General features: G+C 35.1%; 1 protein-coding gene across 1 annotated transcript; it reads right to left on the minus strand.

The window, feature by feature from the left end:
• Positions 1–21,363: 21,363 nt before the first annotated feature.
• LOC143236355 (adenosine receptor A1-like) lies at positions 21,364–22,007 on the minus strand. The gene has a single exon (XM_076474626.1). The coding sequence runs from the start codon at positions 21,979–21,981 to the stop codon at positions 21,364–21,366; it is 618 nt and encodes a 205-aa protein (XP_076330741.1). The 5' UTR covers positions 21,982–22,007.
• Between the last annotated feature and the right edge of the window lie 1,262 nt (positions 22,008–23,269).

Here is a 23,269-nt window from a genome sequence, read left to right on the forward strand (position 1 = left end):
GGCTTCCAGGTGATTTGTCCAGACACGTTTTCCATAGGCGATTGGTGCCCATGGCCAAGGTCAAGTAATGTAAAAGATTACCATATCCTCTATAGTCTGACTTCAATATACTTGTTTTTCCAACTAAATGGTATCAGATTACATTTCACCTCCCTGAACACAATTATTTAAACTCACAAAACCGTCTAGCTAAAATCACTTTATGTGAGAATCCTCTCCATTATCACTGATATACAAGACAATATTCGTTTTTCGATAGCATTTCACAACTACTATTATGCAACACGTCCCAAGTTCATAGTTTTGTTTGATCAATGCACATGATTACTGTAAAATGACAGTTCATTTTGTGAGAGAGAAAGCTGAAACATTGTTTAACATTTAACAACATAACCATTAGCTCAAAGACTATAATTAACTCGTAAGAAAGTATAATTATTTAGTTATTAGAGGGTGCTTCATACCAAAGTATAATGAAGGGTTATTGCAACAATCGTCAACTTTTAGGTCAGTGGAAAATGAAATAATAATAACAATGAAAAATTCTGTTCAGTTTTTAGGTGTTACTTTATGCATTGAGTTACAGATATTTCGTTCCCATTATTTAAAACTTAATCAAACTATAACCAACTGTTACAATTGCAAACTAGCTTTTTGTGTCCAGAGAATCATAATACGGACAATGGTTTTCTCCTATATGATCATTTTCCTCGTTAAGATCTTTTGTAAAATTTGTGTTCATGAATTACCTAATGCCTAGGAATTGCACTGAATATTAATATAATATTTTTTATATCAACGAGGCTAAGCAAAGAGAGTAAAATATTTATATCACCTACTGTTTATATCACAAGGTGTCGTCTCTTAAGTTGTTTTTTGTAATCTTAAAACTAAAATGACATCAATAAATATAGATAATTTTCAACTATAAGTGATTCCATTTCTTACTAAGAGTTTTGTTTTATTATAATTCGGCCCGTCATGACCAGGCGGTTAAGGCACTAGACTCGTAATCTAAGGGTCGCGGGTTCAGTTCCCCGTCACACCAAACATGCTCGCCCTTTCAGCCAGTTGGGACGTTATAATGTTACGGTCAATCCCACTATTCGTTGGTAAAATAGTAGCCCAAGAGTTGGCAATGGGTGGTGATGACCAGCTGCCTTCCCTCTAGTCTTATACTACAAAAATAGGGACGGTTAGCGCAGATAGCTCTCGTGTAGCTTTGCGTGAAATTCAAAACAAACCAAACCATCATTATAACTTAAAGGAAAACATCCAGCAATGTTCATTTAACACACGTGTTTCTTTCAGCTATATAAATTATTGTTTGCTGTTACGAGTTTTGTGCAGAACTTCACCAGAACCACCTATGCTAGTCGTACGAAGCCTGTATTCCGGAATATAAATAGCAATGTTCTCATAAAAATAGCCATCTTTATGAGACTCATAAACTCGAAGCAACTTACTCCCACAGAAACCTCTCTTCTGATCTTTTAAACTTTTTTATTCTGCCACAAAATATATATTTGAACAGAAAAACACATCATAATATAATGATATATATGATATACATACAATGACTTTGCACTTACCATCTGGTACATTTATTTATAAAACATACTTTGAAATTATGTCTTACTGTAAAGCCTTTTACCAACTTTAACCAAATGAGCGCCAACAGAACACCGCAAATTTACTTACAACCTCAAATTAAACAAAGGTCTATAATAAATGACAAACAATAATATGAATTGCATGAAACTTTGCAGTTTTAGTAACTTATATTAGTTCTATAATGTTTTAACCCTATTAACGCCATTAATTCAGATTCCTCATTATAAATTGCCGAAAAACTATATAATAAATAGTTCATGAATATAGCCATAGTTTATATTTCGTGTTGAAGAATTACCAAGTGCCTAGGAAATGCACTGATTGTTAATATGCACATCACTTAGATCATATATGTAGCCACCTTTATAGAGCAATGGACGACAAATATATCGATTAATTATCAACATGATGATACAGTTATTGTATAAATCATGGCTGTCTATCATGACGGCCTGGAAATACGTTCCTTACTTTGTGGTACTATCTTAAAATCACTTGAATGAACTCTGTTCAGTAAAGAAAATATCTAATTATTTATAGTCATTTTATATGTCATCAACTAAAATATGTGCAAGTAACCAAATGTAATACTTTCAATAAAATTTTAGCTAATTTAATAGTAAACTTGATTTAGAAGTTTCCTGTCCTCTTTATAACTAAATGTGTGTGTGTGTTTTCTTATAGCAAAGCCACATCGGGCTATTTGCTGATTCCACTGAGGGAAATCGAGCCACTGATTTTAGCGTTGTAAATACGTATACTTACCACTTTATAAGTGGGGGACAATTAAATTTGTAATCCTTAACTCTTGAATAATTACACAACATAAAATCAGAACACATTAAGCAATCAAAGGTTGATCATTATTTATTAATTCCTTCTTTTTGCAAATACACCTGTGGTATTTATAGGTAAAGCTGGAGTCGACAGGTAAGAATTAAGTCCGCAATACGTGACGCTAAAACTATTTACTTGCAGAATAGTAAAACGAATATGGACAGCAAGTGAAAGGCTGGAGTACCACGTCAAAACAAACCACATTTCATTCATACACATTATTAGATATTTCACAATACATGTACAAGTTTTCTGGCTAACTAGCCTATGATTTTACTCAAGCTTTCTGACTCCTAGTAGGGGGAAGATATATTTGCATATAACAGTAATAGAAAGAACTATTTTTCATACCACACTTTCCAGTCAGACGAAAGTCCTGTCCTAATATGTCCGTCCATACTGTAGATTGCCTGTGCCAATAATCATTATCATTATGCATATTTACATTAAATCTTATATCAACTTGTACATATATCTTCACCATTCTTTTAGAGACAAGATAGATATGTAATGTTTTGAATGACCTCTGCTGTACTTAATCTTAGGTTTAGGTGAGGATTACTGCATGTTTGCGTCTGCTTACGTTCTGTTCACAATAGCATTAAATAAATGGGAAATACGTGAACAAAAAAAGTTAGGAAAAAGATTCCTGAATAAAAATACTTTTTCTATTTGCTAATTCTACAGATTTCACTTATTATAATATTTCTGAACTAGTTCTAGTATATAATCACTGATGCTTCCCTTTAAATAGATGCAAATACATAGCTTCTTTACTTTGATTCTATTTGTTCTTTGGCCCTATCTATTTCATGTACCCTTTTTTACAGATATATAATCCCAGAGAATAACTATATAGTTTTTTCTCTTGACCTCCGCAACCATCTTGTGTGCTTTCTTTGTAGTTCTTAAGTATCCAGGTTTTCCTGTTGGTTTACTTCTTGGAATGTGATACAACGTTATGATGTTTTGTCAACTTTCTTCTCTCTTTACTATATTATTTCTCAGTGTGAATGATAGTTTTTCTTGAATACTGTAAGGTTCTCCAATATCTCAACTTTTTTGCTAAATTTCAGCACCATTTATCAAACAATATGATTACTTCATCTATATTACAAAAACATAAGAACTTAAAGTTCTCTTCTTATTAATAAACATAAAGATGTGTGCGCAAAACAAAACCTAAACTCATAGTCAGGGAAAGGTAAATAAAGCTGTTTGGTGGCAGTCTCTGTTAGTTCCTAATTCTAATAATGAAAGAAATTGTTTGAAACGGTTTTTATGGTTTATGTATTGTCTTGGAGTAAGTTTTGATATTTAACATAAGTTAATGTTTTAAATATTTAATAATTATTTATTTATAACTAATATTTGCATTTATTTTGATCAATCAGTTATAAACTTTTACATCGATTTTGTAGCCTTCTTTTACACTCTTAAATTACCTTTGTTCTGTAGTTTCATGGAATGAATCAAAAGATAAAAGCTTGTTTTTAATTTCGCGCAAAGCTACACCACCCACCGCCAACTCTTGCACTACTCTTTTACCAACAAATAGTGTGATTGGCTGTAACATTATAACGCCCTCACGGCTGGAAGGGCGAGATTACGATTCAAGTATCTTAATTACCTGGCCGTGCCGGGCCGAAGGTAAATATTATATATATATTAGTTTGGTTATTTCAACTTTATTTCGGTTTTATGGTATGTGACCGATATACAATTATATATTTATTTCAATAGCAATGTTTGTTTAGTAAAATATTTTAGAAATGCATGTATTGTTAAATCTGTATTGCGAAATTATTCCCTATTCACTAAATTTGTATAAGATTGTCTGTGTCAGAATCAACAATGTATTATGTGTGAATGTTAATATCTGTGATTGCTAATATTGTTGTCTTAGCTGAAATTTCTAGAAACTCTTCTTTCAAGTTTATAAAAGGTAGCCATTACAACACTCGGAGAAACAGTATATATTGTTGGCTTGCTACACAGTTACGACAGAAAGTGTTCGTACTTCTGCGTCCCGAGTAGTTTTTTGCTCATAACTGAAAAAGTATCACGATTAGGCTAATATAGGTATAATATATTATACATATTATACTAACACACATCTACATAAAGTTCTATGTAAATTAAACAACAAATAAGCTGTTTATAAACAAATAACCAAAAATAGGAGGAACAAAAAGTGTTTGTACAGTTCAGAATGTGTGAAAAACTGATATTTACGTAAAACTTTTGTTTAGTTTGGTGAATAAACTACATTATACCATTCCAGAACTAGACACTGGGTTCATAATTATTGGAATTTAGCCAGCAAAAAATTTACTTCCGGCAATTTAGCGCCGTCTTCTTCATTATCTGCTTGGTCATATGGGGAACAGGATACAACTGTCCAGTGATTTAAAAAAACGAATTGTTGTAAAATACAAGTATCGTGTGTTTCTTTTCGGTATTGATACACAACTTAATGCGCCGAAATCTACTGTTCAAAGCATAATTGCCAAGTTTAAGCTTACAGGATCAACTGCTAACCTCCCTCGTTCCGGACGCCCCACCAAAATTCCAGAGAGAACCAAGAGAAAGGTTCTCAGAAGTTAGTAGAAACCCTCGTTTAACACGTAATGACATACAGAAACTGGTAAGGGAAACTGGGGTTGAAGTAATCACCTCTACAGTTACGGACATCTTACGCTCTTCTGGGTTCAAAGCATGTCGTCCTCGTAGAACTCCATATTTAAAGCCTGTTCATTTAGAAGCACGATTGAGGTGTGCAAGAAAGCATGTAGATAAACCCTTTACCTATTGGAAGAATATTCTTTGGTCAGACGAGACTAAAATTGAGCTTTTCGGACACAATGATGTTCGCAATATTTTCCGTAAGAAGGGAAAACGAAATCTTCCAAAGAACACCGTCCCTACAGTTAAACATGGAGGTGGCTCGATCATGCTATGAAGTTCCTTCAGCTCTTCTGGTGTAGGCAGCCTTCACCGCGTCAACGGAATCATGAAAAAAGAAGAGTACGTTGATATATTAGGCAATTATATCAAGAATGATGCTCGGAACTTGCGGCTAGGGCGTCGTTGGATTTTCCAGCACGACAATGACCCTAATCACACATCAACATATGTGCAATCCTGGTTGCAGAGGAACCATATAAGCGTTCTGGAGTGGCCATCGCAGTCACCCGATCTCAACCCAATTAAAAGCGTTTGGCATGAGTTGAAAACCAGGGTTCATCAGCGTCATCCGAAAAACTTGCAAGAGTTGAAGGCCTTCTGTAAAGAAGAATGGAAGAAAATACCAGTCGAGTACTGTCAAACGATCATGGATGGCTATGAGGAGAGATTGCGTCAAGTAATTCAACTGAAAGGCTACACACCTGGCCATTAAAGTAGACGCACGAACACTTTCTGCCCCTCCTATGCTTGGTTATTTGTTTATGAACAGTTTATTTGTCGTTCAGTTCACATGAAAATTTATGTAGATGTATGTTAGTATAATATTTATGTTATGACGAAAAAACTCACGACGCAGGGGTACGAACACTTTCTGTCGTAACTGGTATACTATAAACCTGGGGAGCTGTAATCGGGAAACTACAGACATTTGATCAGAAATGTTTATATATTTCGAACATTACATAACTTCAGCGGTAAAAATTCACATATAGTCAGTGAAGAGCTACCTAGCTCCCTTTAAATGAATTGTACCTATATCAACTCAGAATTAATTCGCTCATTGTAAACCGTCGATAAAATATTCAGTTTCAGACCAAATAGAAGACTCGATATTGTTCGTAAGTTTGAAAAAGCTTTACATATAAATCATCATTTGTAATAACGGTTATTATAAATTATGTTATTATTTCTATATTAAAATATATTTATGTTAAGAAAGAAAACTGTGTGTATAAACCTTGTTGGCAAACATAATAAATTTGACATATCACTTTTTTCAATCAACTTCTAATTTCAAATTACAGTTTAACTCAGTTTTATACGTAACATAATGAATTGGAGGCTTGTTCGAGATAAATTGTAATAAGTTACAGGTACTGGCTAAGACAGAGTCAAATATTTTATCTTTTAGTATGTTTGTACGAATTACTTTGAAAGTAACTCGGCTATACCATGTGACTCAATGACAGTGACGTACTTATAACACGCTGCTATTATTATATTAACATACTATAGTTGTACAAATCAAAACCAAACACAATATTTGTATCGTATTTCTACTAAATCAGCAAAGAAACATTTTGGTACCACACATAACTCATTAATTGAGCTCTAATGTTTGCTTGTAATTGTATATATTTTTTATATTTTAAGATAAAATACAAAATTTTTAAAAAGGTGAAACGAGACATGATCGTTGTTATATTAACCATGTTCATTCCTGTGGTCTTGTAGTTGGTGTCTTTCAGAATAGCACAGATCATGATTTACCAGCTTTTATTAAACGGCACTTCTGTTTGTTGATGTTGTTTTCAGCTAATTTTCAGTTTTCAGTGTCATAGTAATGGTTTAAACTCACCAAACTCGTAGTTTATAAATAGTAGCATTGCTATGACACTGAAAACTGAAAATTAGAATTTCAGTATGTGTCATAAGTTCAGATTAATTCAAGATTGCTTGTAAATATCAACATATACCCTCAATATTTTCTAGTACTTAACAAAAACTCTCACTACTTGATCTGAAATTAAATGTTACTGTGTATCTTAAAGCAAACTGCTTCGATTTTTCAGCCTTGCGATTTTTTTAACATTTAAGGTTTAAATTTACTTGTAAACAAATGGAATGATAAACGGACCATTAGCCCATGAATGTTATTTATATTCCCTGAGATACCCAGTACTATGATACTATGTCCAGATGGATCAGTTAGCAAATTTTAGTTTCTTTTGATTATGTGTGGTCAATATTTACGTCTGAGGAAAGTCGAGAAATATGTCCACTACATGATTGAGTTACCCTGTTCTTTGCGCTGATAAGTTGCGCATGCTTGATGACGACACTTGTTCTGCTTTCTTCTTGATTTGCCACAGTTGTCATAGCCACGTCTCGTTTTTGGTTTCTATTCTTTCGAAAAAAGCACAATACCCGATTGATGGCGTTCCTAAATTCTCTTAAATGGTAAGCATAAAGAAATGGATTTACAGCGGAATTGGCGTGAGAAAGGACAATAAAACAATCCAAAAGCCACGAAGGTGGTATACACGTGCGACAGAAAGCCTGGACACAGTTAATAGTGTACAGAGGTAGCCAGCAAACGACAAAGAAGATGACTATAATAGACAGCTTCTTTGCTGTGCTGATATCTTTCTTGTTGTTAGGTGGAACTCGTTGAACAGGAGTTAAGTTGGAGGAAGGATTCTCCCTATTGTAAGAACTGGACACCACATAAGTACTTGGTGCTTGGTTCAGAGATGATATTTGCCGTAACTAGATTAAAATGGTAAAAGTCATGTTAGAACTGAAAACCAGCACATCATAATTAACAATACTATTTGTTGACTAAATCTATATTATACTAAATTCTAGTTTTTCTATTTTAATATTTAACATTGTTTTAGAAGTAATGCTATTGTAACAACTAAAATGAAATTAAATGGATGTAATATAGGTAAATAAAATTGCCTACGAAGGAAAACTAGCTCGATCGTATATAAGGTACGAAAGCAGTTGGGATTTGATGGAGTTCGGACGTATTTCCTGTCTTTGTGATATAAAAAATATTAGCTTATATAATGACAGCGCAGCTGCTTATGATGTTTAACGTTTTATATCTAGTCTACACTATTCTGATGAAGCAACACAAGATGGCGTTCTACAGCTCTCCACCACAGCTTCCAGACACTGGCTGATTGCTTAATGGCGTGCTTTAGTGTACCGACTTTCTTTATGTTACTGAAACTCTTTGCCACATTGCCACTAAGTTCATATTCTTGTGAACGTTCCCCATCTGCACACCGCTAGTTGAACGATTACCTGAGGTGTACAACAATCGAAGAAAGATTGAGTGCTCTGACTTTAATACCCAATCACTATGACAAATATCAACATTGAAAATGTATGTAAGTTATTTATGAGAAAGCACCCAAGAAGAATAGAAATGCTAACATGTTATTTCAGTAGTGCATACATGTACGTATATTATAGCCAATGATTTAAATACCTAAAATGCTATTGTTACTCGTTATTGTTAACTTTATTCTGGTTCTCCATGCAGTGTTACAAGAGAATTATGATTTATTAACACTCCTACGAAAAAAATATTTACATCCACTAAAGTGATTTTGGGGCCTATTAGGCCCCATATATTTTTCCAATAGAAACACAGTGATTTAGCAACATTCATTACAAACAACTTTAGAATGGCTCTGACAAACATTTTTTTTACAATTTGAGCAAACAATTTTCGACTGTCTATCTTTTGATCTGCCGAACAAATGGCATCGTCCTCTTTTTGCCCTCTTTGCAGGCGGTTCACATGAGGTTGTTTTGTCATTATCTTTGCAGTAAATTTCTTTGATTTCAAGCACCAATTGCCGTATAAATTCTCTTCTGGCTCTTGATTTATGTTGACGAAGAAATTCTGGATGTTTTGTCGAGTATAGAACGAAAGCATTGTACGCAGCAAGATCTAGAATGTTATAGAATATGCACACTGACCAGCGCTTTGATCGCCTCTTTGTTGTATAATATCTCACCAGTTGATCGAGAGTGTCGACACCTGCCTTCGTTACATTGTAAAGATTGACGATGTCGGGCTTTCCATTCTCTTCTACTTCACCAGACTGATGCTGAAAACTCAGTAGTAGCACATATTTTCCTGGTTTGTCTGAGTGCCTGAGAAGAGTGATGTCGTCATGGTAGAAAAACTTTGGTGATAACTCTCTAGATTTTGCATTTATTTCAGGAGGCAGGAAGGTTCTTGATTTCCGTATGGTTCCAACAAGTCCTGTTCTTTTCGTTCGTAGGTACTTGGCAAGTGTCATTGTTGTGAAGAAATTATCTGTCGTTATTGTCCTTCCTTTTCCAAGAAATGGCTGACTCAGTTCTCTGACTATTCTTTCTCCTTGATTTGTTTCTGTCGTATTTCCAACCTTTCCAGTATAAATTTGAGCGTTGAGGAGGTAACTTGTCTTTGCATCTGTTAGGCACCAAATCTTTATTCCGTATTTGCCTGGCTTTGTCGGAATGTATGTTCTGAAGCCAACTCTTCCTTTGAAATTACATAGTTGTTCATCCACTGTCAGGTATTCGCTTGGGTTGTAACCGTTTTTGCAATTTTCAATGAAAAAAATCCAGACTCCAGAGATGGCGGCATCTTTGATTTCTCTATTTCTTTGAGAGTGTATGTCAAATCTGATTTTTGAGCACATTTTTTTGAATTTGTCTTGTGTAATCAGTTTTCGCAAAAATGGCAAACCGAATTCGGTTGAAAACATTTCCTCTATCGATGCATTTTTGGATTTGCTTATTCCAAGGAAAAGATTAGCTGCGATCCATTTCCAGAGGTCTTCTTCCAAAATTGGTTCTTTCATAACGGTGTTTGTTGAGTGAATGATCTGTTCCATCATATTATCAGAAATGAAAATGTTGAATGTTTCGAATGGTGTAGAGACTCTTGGAGCAGCTTGCCTTGTAATGCCTGGGTTCCCATTGAATATATTGAGAGCTGCGGTTCTTCTGTTGATCCTTGAAGGTGTTGTTGAATAACGAAAATTCTTATCTTTGGACAAAAGTTCGTTCACTGGCATCGTAGTAAGATCTTCTTGATTACTTTCTTCACTTTCAGAAGGGTACGGCGCGATTTATTCATCATTTTCGGCTTCAGAAGGATCATCACCACAACTTTCAGAGTAGTCTTCGACATTATCATGTTCACTTTCATCGTCGGATGGTTTTGTCAGTAAATGTACAGCTTCATCAAGAGATATCATTTTTGACACGGTTTGAAGATTCCAGCTCCTATATATATAGGATTTGTGGATTCTTCTAGAATATTCTAGAAGCTTCAAGAATATTCTAGATTATTCTAAGTACTTCTGTAAAGTTTCTAGAATGTTCTAGAACTGGCGTGGGCAAACTAGGCAATAATCAGGACCGTTTAAAATTATTGTTGGAGTAGAGTTATTATCCTAAATATCCATCTTTTGAAAAGAAGTTGTAAAATTAATATATTTTTACTATAATTTGCTTTTTTCGGTTGCCCAGGCCTGTTCTAGAATTATTCAGGAAATAAATAAAGTCATTTTTATGTTTTTTGATCTGGGGCCTAATAGGCCCCAAAATACCCTTAGTGGATGTTTTAAAAAAATGTTTAAATATTATTTCGCAAATGTCTGAAAAGTCAAATATTATTGCTCCTTAAAATATAAAGGGATAGGGTCAGTTAATGGCAATTTCATTTAAATACAAAATTATTAGCCTAATATTAATAACCTTTCAAGTTGCTCTGGGGCCTATTAGGCCCCAATTTTCGTAGGAGTGTTTACTTCTTATTGTTTCTTGTGTATTTTATTTAAACAGTCAAGCAATTGTTTAAAACTATATTTCGTGCAAAATTGCTTCCAGATTTAAATTCATGTGAACCTGAAAGTCCAGAGGTCGCGTTTCGTTGCTACAAAATCGCGTTCCGCGCTTTGGGCTAAAGGTACATTATTTGAGTGATGGTAGAATCCCACTATTTTATTAGAGTATTCTAAGAGTTGATGGTGGGTAGTGTTGACCAGCTGCCTTTCCTCTAGCTTATCAGCTCAAAATTAGGGTCGTTTGTGTGGCTATGCACAAATATACAAAAATAACTAACTAAACACTACACAGGATCCGGATCACTCTAGACCAGGGGTGTGCAACATTTTTCGTCGGTGGGCCATATAACCAACTTCATCAATCAAGCGGGGCCACTTAAAAAACAAGCTTATTCGTGTACATGCACAATAAATTAAAAAAAATTCTCAAAATGCAAGCAATAATATTTTATATTTTTGCATGAGTGATCATTTTAGTGCGACACTTGAAATTTAGAGTCCTTGCAGAGCTTGTCAATATCAGCTTTGACAGAAGTGGTTGCCACTCTTAACTGACTGGTCAAATGTTCATCAGTCAGCTGACTTCTACATTTGGTTTTGATGAGCTTCATTTTGGAGAAAAATTGCTCACAGCAGTAGGTGCTACCAAAAGGGAGGGCAATTCTTTTTGCATGACGGGACAAATTGGGAAACTTTTCACGTACACAGAGTTTGTAAAGTCTAGCAAACTGTTTTCAGAAAATTTCCTTTTAGTGTCCATGTCAGCCTGCAGTTCAATGAGTTCCATTTGGCAATCATCAGGACTGTCTTCCACTGCCAAATCAAAAGGTTGAGCGAACAATTTCAATCTAATTTCAGTTTGTCTGAAATCTGGAAATCTGTTTGCAAACTCATCACGCAGCTTTTGTACACTGGTTCCATATTTGGTGCAATCCAGATTAGGAAATTCCAGTTTCCTGGTTGCAAGACATGTAAAATGGGTCAATATAGCTCTTCTCAACTGAACCTGGAAAAGTTCCAATTTCTTCTCAAAAGCACAAATATGCTCAAACAACTTATTCACAAGTTGACTTTTCCCTTGTAGTTTTAAGTTTAAATCAGACAGATGCTGTGTAATGTCTGTGAGGAATGCTAAGTCATTCAGCCAGTTCTCATTGCTCAAGAAGTCCACATTCTGACGTTTGCTCTCCATGAAGAACTTAATCTCCTCTCGCAGATTCCAGAATCTCTTCAAAGTAGCAGCTCTACTAAGCCAACGTACAGCAGAGAAGTACAAAACATCTGAATACTCACTGTCCAGCTCATCTAAAAAAGTTTTAAATTGTCGATGATTTAATCCTCGTGTTCGAATATAATTTACGCATTGGACGACATTTTTCATGACTTCTGCAAAATCCAGAACTTTGGTGCACAAGCTCTCTTGGTGAATAATGCAATGGCTTACAACTACGTCTTGTGCTCCAATTGCAGTTAGAAATTTCTTGGTGAATCCATTTGTCCTACCTGTCATGGAAGGAGCACCATCTGTTGTAACACCACATAATTTATAAGGATTCAGTTCAAACTTTTCTACAACCTTAAGCACTTGTTCACAAATATCCTGTCCTGTGGTTGTGGAGGAAAGGCTTGCCATATCTAAAACTCTTCGAAAACATCAAAGCCTGCAGTAACAGCTCTGATGAAAATGACAAGTTGGGATGTGTCATTGATATCAGTGCTTTCATCCAAAGCCAGACTGAAAGCTTCACACGAATTCAATCTCTCTTTCAAAGTTTCTTTGATGTCCTCTGAAAGATCTTTTGTCCTGCGTGAGACAGTAAAGCGGGAAAGGCTAGTTTGCTCCACCAAATATTTTTCTCTGGACATGCATATTCTGTGAATATTGTTAAACAATTTTAATAAATTCTCCATCACTGAAAGGCTTCCCCTTTTCTGCCATACATTCACAAAGCTTAAAACTCAGTTTTGTCACCAGTTCTGAATTTTTCTTGAAAGTGGTAAAAACACCTTGTTGCTTTTCAATGGATGTTTTTAAATGTTCAATTTTGTCCTTTCGTGCCTGACCAACAATTTCATAAAACTGGGAGGAGTGCTTAGTTGCGTAATGTCGCTTAATATTGTACTCTTTCATGACTGCAATTGTAGTTTGACAGACGAGGCAGACAACACCTTGATTATGTGGGACAACAAGATATTTTGTGCACCATTCACTGTTGAATAACCTTCCCTCATCATCAATTTTTCGTTTCTTAACTGCTGACATTTTACTAGCCCTGAAATCAAAACAAAAATTATTCTCACGAAAATAGCAAAGTAGAAAAAAACATAGAATTTATTTACACATGGAACCTCTTATGGACAGAAACACATGTTTCTAAATTGGCATCCGATCATAGCCTTCCGGTACTTAAATTAATTGAGAATAGCAAAATACAGTGTGACCTCGCCTATTCGCGGTTCGCCATTCGCGGCCCCGCATATTTGCGGGTTATGCGCGAACTGCGTTTTTGTAGGTCACAGAGACTGAAAGGGCTTTTCGAGGAGATTTCTGTTGTATTTACTCAATCAAGCCGTTTTTATCAATTGTCGTCTTCACCAAACAAGATTGGACTGCTATTGACTGACTGCCTCAGCTTCCCCAACAACGCAAACGGCAAAGCACAGCCCGGTAACGCACGGTACAATTTAGTGAAATACATAACAGTATGCAATATTGCTACATTATTACTGCATCAATGAGTATAAGTATCATTAGTGTTTGGGAAGCATTTCATATAGTATATAATCGCATACATATACGTTTTAAAACTGCATCCAATATTCGCGGTTTTTCGCTATTCGCGGGAGGGTAAAGAACGTAACCCCGCGAATAACGAGGTCACACTGTACATAGAATCAGATGCATCTGAAAGCAAAAATTTTAATAAATTCAGTAAAGTCACAACAATATGCTAAATAATAATCAATTTACCTTCAATCTCTTGTAGTAACTGTAAAAGGTAATAAAATTTTCACCAATAATGAATGACGGACAGCAGAGGTTAGGGAAAATTGTCGCCAGCGGGCGAAGGCGAGGTTCAGGACATGACGTTGAGTCGTAGACAATAGTGCTAGTGCACGTCACCTATTCATGCCCTAAGGAGGCCGACCAATCGAATTCGGCCTGCTCCTCTCTAGCAAAGATAATTTTAGAAGTTTGTCGAGTCGAAGCCTGGGAATCCCGTAGGATCGATGCTTTTAAAAATATTCCATTTGCGTTGGATTACAGATCAGGCCACATGGTTAGATTACAACAACTAGGGCCACACTAAATGGCTTGGCGGGCCGGGTTGTGGCCCGCGGGCCGCCTGTTGCACACCCCTGCTCTAGACAGATATGTATTCTGATTTACTGCTAACACATTTTTGGATTATTTTTTAAAATTTTAGTAGTATTCTGACATTTACTATTCGATTAGTTGGAACTATTCTAATAGTTCATACTCACTTTGTCTTCATTTGTGTTTTTGCATCTTCAGGGATACTAACGGAATCTTAGTATGCTGTGCCCTATTTCACTTAAGAAGCTTCATCAATTCCAAAGTTCGGTGTTGCTCGTGGATTAAAATAAGTCGAAACAATATTCCACCTCTTGAGGATTCGAACCATTAGCACTCCTGGTTTTCTGATTTATTCCATTTTATTAACTCTGCAAAGTATTTGTAATGAAGTATGCTATTTATTTATTTATTTTTGCTGTAACTGTATTTGTGGTAAATTGACAATGTACAAGACGGCAACATTAAACATTTGAACAGATTCTCGTGGAATGTACGTGCTCTGTTGTACCACTCTATTATTCGTGCTGCTATTGCAAAAGGAATACTCCTTTTTTAAAATATCAGTTTAACCACTGACAGTAATAAATTTAATGTTTTTATCTTGTACAAAGAAAAGGTAAAGAAACGTGCAGGCTTTTATTGAGGTGCCCAGCAAAATAAAGTATGTACTTCACAGTATACAAAACGTACTACGAGTACGAATTAAATTCTTATGATCTATATAGAATTGGCTCAATAAATCGTCAGAAATGTGACGTCAGAAATCAACAAGAGGGCAGTATTTTCGACTATATAATTTATCTGTCACCTGTTCGTGGAGTATTGATTTTTTTGTTCACGGTAAAAAATACTAGAAACAGAATCGATTTTTGGCCTACTCTTCTAGCTCCAAGGCCTATTCATTGTCCTTTATACTAATGGTTCATGAATATCTTTTAAAGCTACGCATTTAATAACGCAAATTTCACAGTAACGCATAGATCAAAAACAATATTGAGAGTAAAAGCAACACAAGGGTTCACCCTACTGATATTTCAATATAAACTCGTGGATTAAGTTTAAATATTTTAAGTTTTCAAGATCTATGCAGATTAGGAATACCCAAATTTAGAGACTGTCCACAAATCAAACATTTAAAAGTAATGGTGTATTACAACAAGACTTCATTTCTGCTACTCGTGTGATCACTTGTTTGTTTGTAATTCAGTACAAAGCTACACGGTGAGCTTTCTGTGCTATATCCACCATCAATATCGAAACCTGGTTTGTAATATTGTAGCTCCTCAAACATACCGCTGAGCCATTGGGGAACCAAGTGATTACTGTTTTGAATATTTCACTTGCAGATTGTTACTAGCTATATAGTTTCACTGCGGTTCATTTTTTTATCATTATGAAATTTTATACACAACAGAAGAAAATGTCGGTCACGATAAACATTCAAATTTTTCAATGTTGAATTTTTCGCTTATGAACATAGCAAATGAGAAATCTCGCAAATATTGGTATTATTCAGTTGTTAAAATGAAAATTTGGAACTGGATACGGGTGAAGGGGAGTTAGTACCTAACGTTACCACGTTTTAAAATAATTAAGAAAACTATCAATCTCGATTATTGTTCCAAGATCCATCTTATGGACAGTAGTTAGTCACAACTTCAAACTTTCTCAGAAGAGAACAGTTTTGTGTTATATTTGTATGCTCTTCCTCATTATAGTTCAGTTATAAGCGTTTGGTTATCCTAAAATATTGCTTTAGGTCCCTTTGCTCCCTTAATTCATTTTGCCAGGGTGGAGGACTCTCCGCAGCATCAGAACGTTTCTTACCTGAGGGTTGCGACCCTCTTGCCAACAGTCACTTCCTGTATTTATATGGCAAAATATATGGCCATTGCATTCACTGTTCTAACAAATACAAGTTTATATGAAGCCAAGACTACGCTGGGAATATAAATAATGGATACGGTTTTGACTGCAACAGCCATCTTACCCGCTAAAATTTTTCAAGTTTACAAAGAGCTTGATTTTTTATAATTACTTGTATGGTTATAACGTTTCACCAAGTAAACTATTCCATAGCATCCACTTCCAAGTCTTGGACTATTCTATTCTATTATCTTGTCGTTAGAGGGTGCTCTCTGAAGAAGAGACAAGTGAATAAGGATGCATTTGCTATCTGTGGTAGTTGTTAATGATGGTCAATATTTTTTAGTGATAAATTACCTGTAAATATATATACACACACACACACACACACACACACACACACACATATATATATATATATATATATATATATATATATATATACATGTATGACAAGGCTCTCCGTTTGTAAGAATTTTTTTCCGCTTCATAAATGAAAGTTTCTGATTCTCTCTAGTAGTTTGTTTTTGGAAACGAGTCAGGGAAGGCTTATCTGAGAAGACGTGATGGTTTCCTTTGTTGACCTGCCAGCCGGACTTTAACAAATTTACCATGTATTTTTCTTTACTTCCAAATATATTGGAATTTAAAAAACAAACAACCAGGTAGTACTTCGTTCATTTTTTCCATTTAGTTTTGCAAGTTAAATGTCAGTAGTTTTTGCTATAGCTTTATCACTCTGCGGTTAACCCTTCTGAAAAGGCAAATGGTCTTCAATAAACATTAATTAATTGCGTTCGTTAAAGCCTCTCTATTGTTCGCTTAGAACGTTCCATCCACAAAATTCTAGAACCTCTTGTCATGTGTAATAGTTTACCATCATGTTAAATATTTTTTAGCGCGGTATTGGACAACAAAGCAATAGATATTATACAGACATCTTAGTTTGAGTATTGAAAATACTCCATTACCTGCATTAAATTGTAACCATAGCGCAAACATACTCTGTACATTCTACTTAGAATGTATTGTAAATTGTATAAAGGTATAGTAAGTAATGGTCGCTACATAATTAATTACAGGTTTGGTTTGAATTTCACACAAAGCCATACGAGGCCTATCTGTGCTAGTCGTCCCTAATTTAGTAGTGTAAGACTAGAGGGAAGGCAACTAGTTATCACTACCCATCGCCAACTCTTGGACTACTCTTTGGCTAACGAATAGTGGGATTGATCGTAACATTAAAACTCCCACAGGGCTGAAAGAGCGAGCTTGTTTAGTGTGACGGAGATTCAAACCAAAGACCCTCAGATTTTAAGTCAAGCACCCTTACCACCTGGCCATACTGAGCCGTGTTCTATTGTGTGTATATGTAGTCATGTACAATATAATATGTAAAGTTCACGGGTTGAAACAAATTAAAGTTATTAAAATGTCACACATTTAAAGTTTTAGTTCGGATATTTTTTTTGTTTTTGTTTTCCTAAGTCTTAAAAATTAGTATTCAAATTCTGTATAAAACGTTTTGGTCTTACACGTTTGAATGCGTTTTGGATTGTTGTTATGGCTGAATTTTTGTTATGTTTATGACCTATTGTATGATATTGCATTGTAAGGAATATATAGATAAATAAATATTAATATTATTTTAAACGGAATTAATTGTTTGTTTTTTTAATTTCGCGCAAAGCTACACGAGGGATATCTGCGCTAGCCGTCCCTAATTTAGCAGTGTAAGACTAGAGGGAAGACAGCTAGTCATCACCTCCCACCGCCAACTCTTGGGCTACTCTTTTACCAACGAATAGTTGGATAGATCGTCACTTTATAACGCCCGCACGGCTGAAAGGGCAAGCATTTTTGGTGCGACGGGATTCGAACCCTCGACCTTCAGATTACGAGTCAAACGCCTTAACCCACCTAGCCATGCCGGGCCTAAGAAATTAATTGTATATTTAAGTTTATACAATGATATTTTTGTTAATCATCTGACACAGTTATGCCTGTTATATACAGATTTTCTTCGAATTTATTTTAATTTTATTTATAGATACGACGCCTTCAAAATGCATAAATTTAATCTCATTTGAAGCTCCCTATGCTAGTGTTTTCCAAACGGTATGTTGTAGCACGCTAGTGTGTCGCATGTGAGCTGTTTGTGTCCCGCAAGCAAATCCATCTTTTCTACAGTTAGTTAAGAGAAATCAACAATTACAATAAAATATAGATAAAACATAAGATCCATAAAACAAGTTTTTAAGTCAACGTTTCGCCATTATATCAAGATAAACAAGACACTGGCTAACCGATTAACCTAGTATAGTAAATATATATCATGCCATTCCACAAGTAATGTCCGAAAATTTAAAACAAAAAGTGCATCATCATTTCTGTCTTTGCAGAAAACTTTAATGATTAAAATATGTAGTAGAATGTATTTCAAAATGTTCAGACAGATATAAATAACAAAAACTAAACCAACTCCACTTTTCTAAATCATTAATCAAATAAACCCTTATGAAGATGGATGTGTCTGAGGAGCACATGAAGCATATGTTTTACGAATTTAAAAATGGCAATAGTGCAGCAGAAACTACACGAAACATTCAAGGTGTTTATGGTGCAGAGTCTCTCAATGAAAGAAAATGTCGAAGGTTGTTTCAGAAGTTCAGATCAGATGACTACAGGTTAAGTGATGCACCACGTTCAGGTCGTCCTGTTGAGTTTAATGATGACTTACTGCTGGCTGCACTTCATGAAAATTGTGCTGTAACTGTGAAAGAACTAGTACAGAAGCTTAATTCAACCTATTAAACAGTTCACCGTCATCTACAACAGCTTGGAAAGTGTCAAAACTTTGAAAATTGGATCCCATGATTAGACAGAAGCCAACCTTATAGCAAGAGTGAACATTTGCACTTCTCTGTACTCTCCTGAACATGACTCACCTTTTTTGTACGGGTTAGTGACTGTAGATGAGCAATGGAGATATTATAATAATGTTAAGTGCCGCAGACAATGGTTCAGTGCATGTAAACTGGCTAAAGCACAGTCCAAATGGACGTATATCCTAGGAAAGTCTTGTCAAGCGTTTGGTAGAATATTGTTGGTGTGATCCACTTTGAGTTGCTGTCACTCAATGTAACGATTACATCAGACTTCTGTTGTTAAAATTTAGAGCACTTGAATGTTGCACTAAAAGAAAAGAGGCCTGCTTTGATCAATCGTAAAGGAGTTTTTTTACACCAGGATAATGCATGGCCCCCATACAGCAAGGATCACATCTGCAAAGATTGAAGAGCTATACTGGGAAAAACTTCCACATCCTTCTTATTATCCAGACCTTGCCCCATCTGATTATCATCTCTTCCGAAGTTTGCAGAACTATCTTGATGGAAAAAGTTTGAAACACATGAAGATGTCAAAACTACCCTCTCTACGTTCTTTTCCTCCAAACCCCAAGAATTTTATAGAAGTGGCATTTAAAAGCTTGTGAATCGTTGTAGGAAGTAATTAATAATAATAATGGAACACACATTATTGACTAAATAACATTAAAAGCGCTTGAAAGCCTTTATCTTTTTCTGAACCTAAAATCAGACATTACTTAAGGAATGACCTGATATATATATATATAAATAAATACAATTTCCAGTTTGCACTACAAACTTTAAACTGTCATAATTATGATAAAGATACATCAGAAGAACCTTTTCAACTGTATGATCGTGTGAAAAATAATCAAGCCATTTTACTTACCACAGTGGGACAGTGTTAAGTTTACGAACTTGCAACTAAAGTCTAGGGTTTGATTCTATGCGAAGGATGCAGCAGATAGCCCGCTGTGGCTGTGCACTTAAAAACAAACATACAAACATTTTATTTATTACTGTCTGCTTTTCATGTGCTTAATAATTAATTAATTGAGCGCTGCACTTAGTGATGTGCGATACGTTTTAATAGTTCTATATGTACTTTAAAGGAAATCGTTTGAGAAACACTGCTCTGGGTTTTTGTTTTAAACAATATATATGTTAAAAACAAACCTAATTGAAAAAACATCCACTGGACAAAAGAGACTAAGTTTAATCAACCAAGTACATTGCAGGCAATCACTTGAAAATATTTTTTTTTCTTTTTGAATTTCGCGCAAAACTACACGAAGACTATCTGCGTTAGCCATTCCTAATTTAGCAGTATAAGACTAGAGATAAGGCAGCTAGTCATCACCACCTAACACCAAATCTTGGGCTACTCTTTTACCAACGAATAGTGGGATTGACCGTTGAAAATAAAACAAGCAATACTGATTGATGTTAAGCAAATAACCAGCTTAAAACAGGATATTTAAAGACATAAAACAACAGAAATTAGTTAAAAAACGAGATCACCCCATAGTTGTGAAGCTTACTTTCATCACAATATTAATATATGGGGATAGAAGACGATCGTGAACAAATCCTTAATAATTTCCCTTTATATGATGAACACGTAAAGGTGAAAACAATAACAAAGTTTGTAAATTTCAGGAACGAAAAGTGTATTCTTTCGAAGCTTTGAGTAACCTTAACATTATAAAAACACCTATTTTATCAGTATAGTATTGTGTTAAGATATATTTTTTATTGAGAAACAGAATACTGTTACAATCTGATCACACAGTGCAGGTGCGTTATGTTTAAGTTTTGATACGAGATAGAAAATTACTTGTATACGTTTAACCAACCTACATGTATTGTATAAAATCACGAATTAGAACCGGGAAACTTACTACATACTTGTTTAATATACGTGCTTATGTTGTACAAATTATGATTAAAAATAGACAACTACTTATGTATTTAATCGTAACATGTGCATAATATGTGTGGATTTTAGCAGGAAACGGTTTGTTTGTTGTTAAGCGCATAGCTACGCAACGGGCTATCTGTACTGGGCCTACCACGGATGTCAAAACCCAAATTATAGTCTTATAACACCGTAGACTTACCGCTGTGCTAATGGGGGTTATAACAGATAGAAAACCAGTTGCATTGTCGAATAATGCACATATGTATTGTTTACGGATTTTAATGACAAATAAAACAAGAAATATGTATTTGTATTGAGTACAGATGTTAATAAGTAATAACAAGGTAGACATTTCTTGGTTCATGGATGTTCTTGGGTATTGCATTAAAAGCATGCAAGATAGCGGAGTATACTTGCCTGTTTAAGAACGACCAAATATATTCTGCCATAGAAGAATACCATTAGCAGCGTCGGATAAACGATAGTGACAAAATAGAGGAACACTAGGAAGTCGTAGTTCATCACCTGCGCGAAGAAACAGCGCCCTCTGGGCTCAGGTCCAGAATTCCAGCCGAATAGTGGAAAGAAGCCAATAGCGGAGCCCAATACCCAGCAGACAAAGACAATAATTGCTACTGTCCGTCCGGTCATCGTCTGTTGGTAGCTAAACGGACGAAGTACCGCCCAGTAACGGTCCACAGACACTGCTAACAAATTAAGAATGGAGATGGTACACAAAACTACCAGTAGAGACAGCATAGTCATACAGGCACTAAAGTTTCCTTCGGGCAAGCCTAGCTTGGTTAGGATGGCTGAAGGAACACCAACCAGGCCAACCAAAAAGTCTGCCATTGCTAAACTCAAAATGTAAAAGTTGGTGACCTTTCGGATGCGTCTGTCCAGTCCAAAGGCTATCATCACCACAAGGTTTCCGACTACGGCAAACACGGCAACAGTCATCTCAGAAACGGTGTACGTAATAGGTAACTGACTAGCAAACATACTGAGAAATAAGCTGTGATACCTGACACGTCAGCGCTACATCTAATATACTGAAGGTTCTGACAGTTTGTCAGTTTCGTGCTTCGCAACCATCGATTTTGTGACTCCAACCGAAAACGACGAAGTTCAGGATCTAGCGCATGCGCGACAAAACAGTTAAAACTCTATAATTTACATACGTTTGGTTTAACAACCACAGGTGTGAAGATATTAAGGGTAATCTTATCTAATTTCATAGGCTTGAGCAACTATCATGTGTTTATTTAAATCCAGAATCGGAATAGCGCTCTTAAGTCAGAAACACAGTTTTACTATGTAAGAAAATTATTCCCTAGTGGAAATTAAGTAAACGATGGACAACAAATACGATAAAATACTAGTAATATCAAATACCAGTTATTTAATTAATTTACAGATACAGTATATAACTAATTAAACTGATTTTAATTGAACATTAATACACAAATTAGTACGAGTGTGAATATTTTTCTTACATCTTCCATACGCATGCTCATTCGGTTAAGAAATATATTGGTATGTTTTTTTGTTTTTTTTTTATAACCAAGCCACATCGAGCTATCTATTGTGTTCACCGATGGTAATAAAACTGATTTTAAAATTATAAATTCAAATTGGGTAATGTATCCAATATTTTTGATCAATCCCTCTATCTAACAGATACACACTACTTTCTGATAAACATGCACAAATCGGAGCGAGGCGAGCTTGAGAATAAATCATTTTATAGTTCACATTTGGGAGTGCGTTATAATAGTGACAGTCAATACCGTTATTAAGGTCACAGAGCCGGACGAAACTCTTGTTGCGCCAATTTCTAATGGTTAGCTGCTTTCTCTCTGGTTAATATATATTTCGAAATTATGCCTAAAGACCACAAGTCTCTACCTCTATGTAGAAAATGTACCATTCAAATTGAAATAAAGTACACATAAGGTTTCATTCAAATTGAAAATAACAATACCTTATGCAATAAATAAAAAAATGCACGCAAGGTACCATTCAAATTGAAAATCTCTTACGCAATAAATAAAAAGTGTACGTAAGGTGTCACTTAAATTGAAAATATCAATACCTTATGAAATAAATAAAAAGTGCACATAATGTATCATTCAAATTGAAAATAGCAATACTTTGTCATAAATATAAATTTGTTTTACAAAGAGTTATAAAATTTCTGAGCTATAATGCAATATGAGTTTTCAGACAGTTTTCTCAATGGTGCAGACAGGACCAGATTAATGATTTGAAGGCTGAAGTATATTTTGTA

The sequence above is a fragment of the Tachypleus tridentatus genome, chromosome 13 (genome assembly GCF_004210375.1).
Source record: "Tachypleus tridentatus isolate NWPU-2018 chromosome 13, ASM421037v1, whole genome shotgun sequence".
Lineage (NCBI taxonomy): Eukaryota > Metazoa > Arthropoda > Merostomata > Xiphosura > Limulidae > Tachypleus > Tachypleus tridentatus.

Coding starts and splice junctions, on each gene's coding strand:
- LOC143236355 (XM_076474626.1), bottom strand. CDS start 21,981: ATGTTTGCTAGTCAGTTACCTATTACGTACACCGTTTCTGAGATGACT.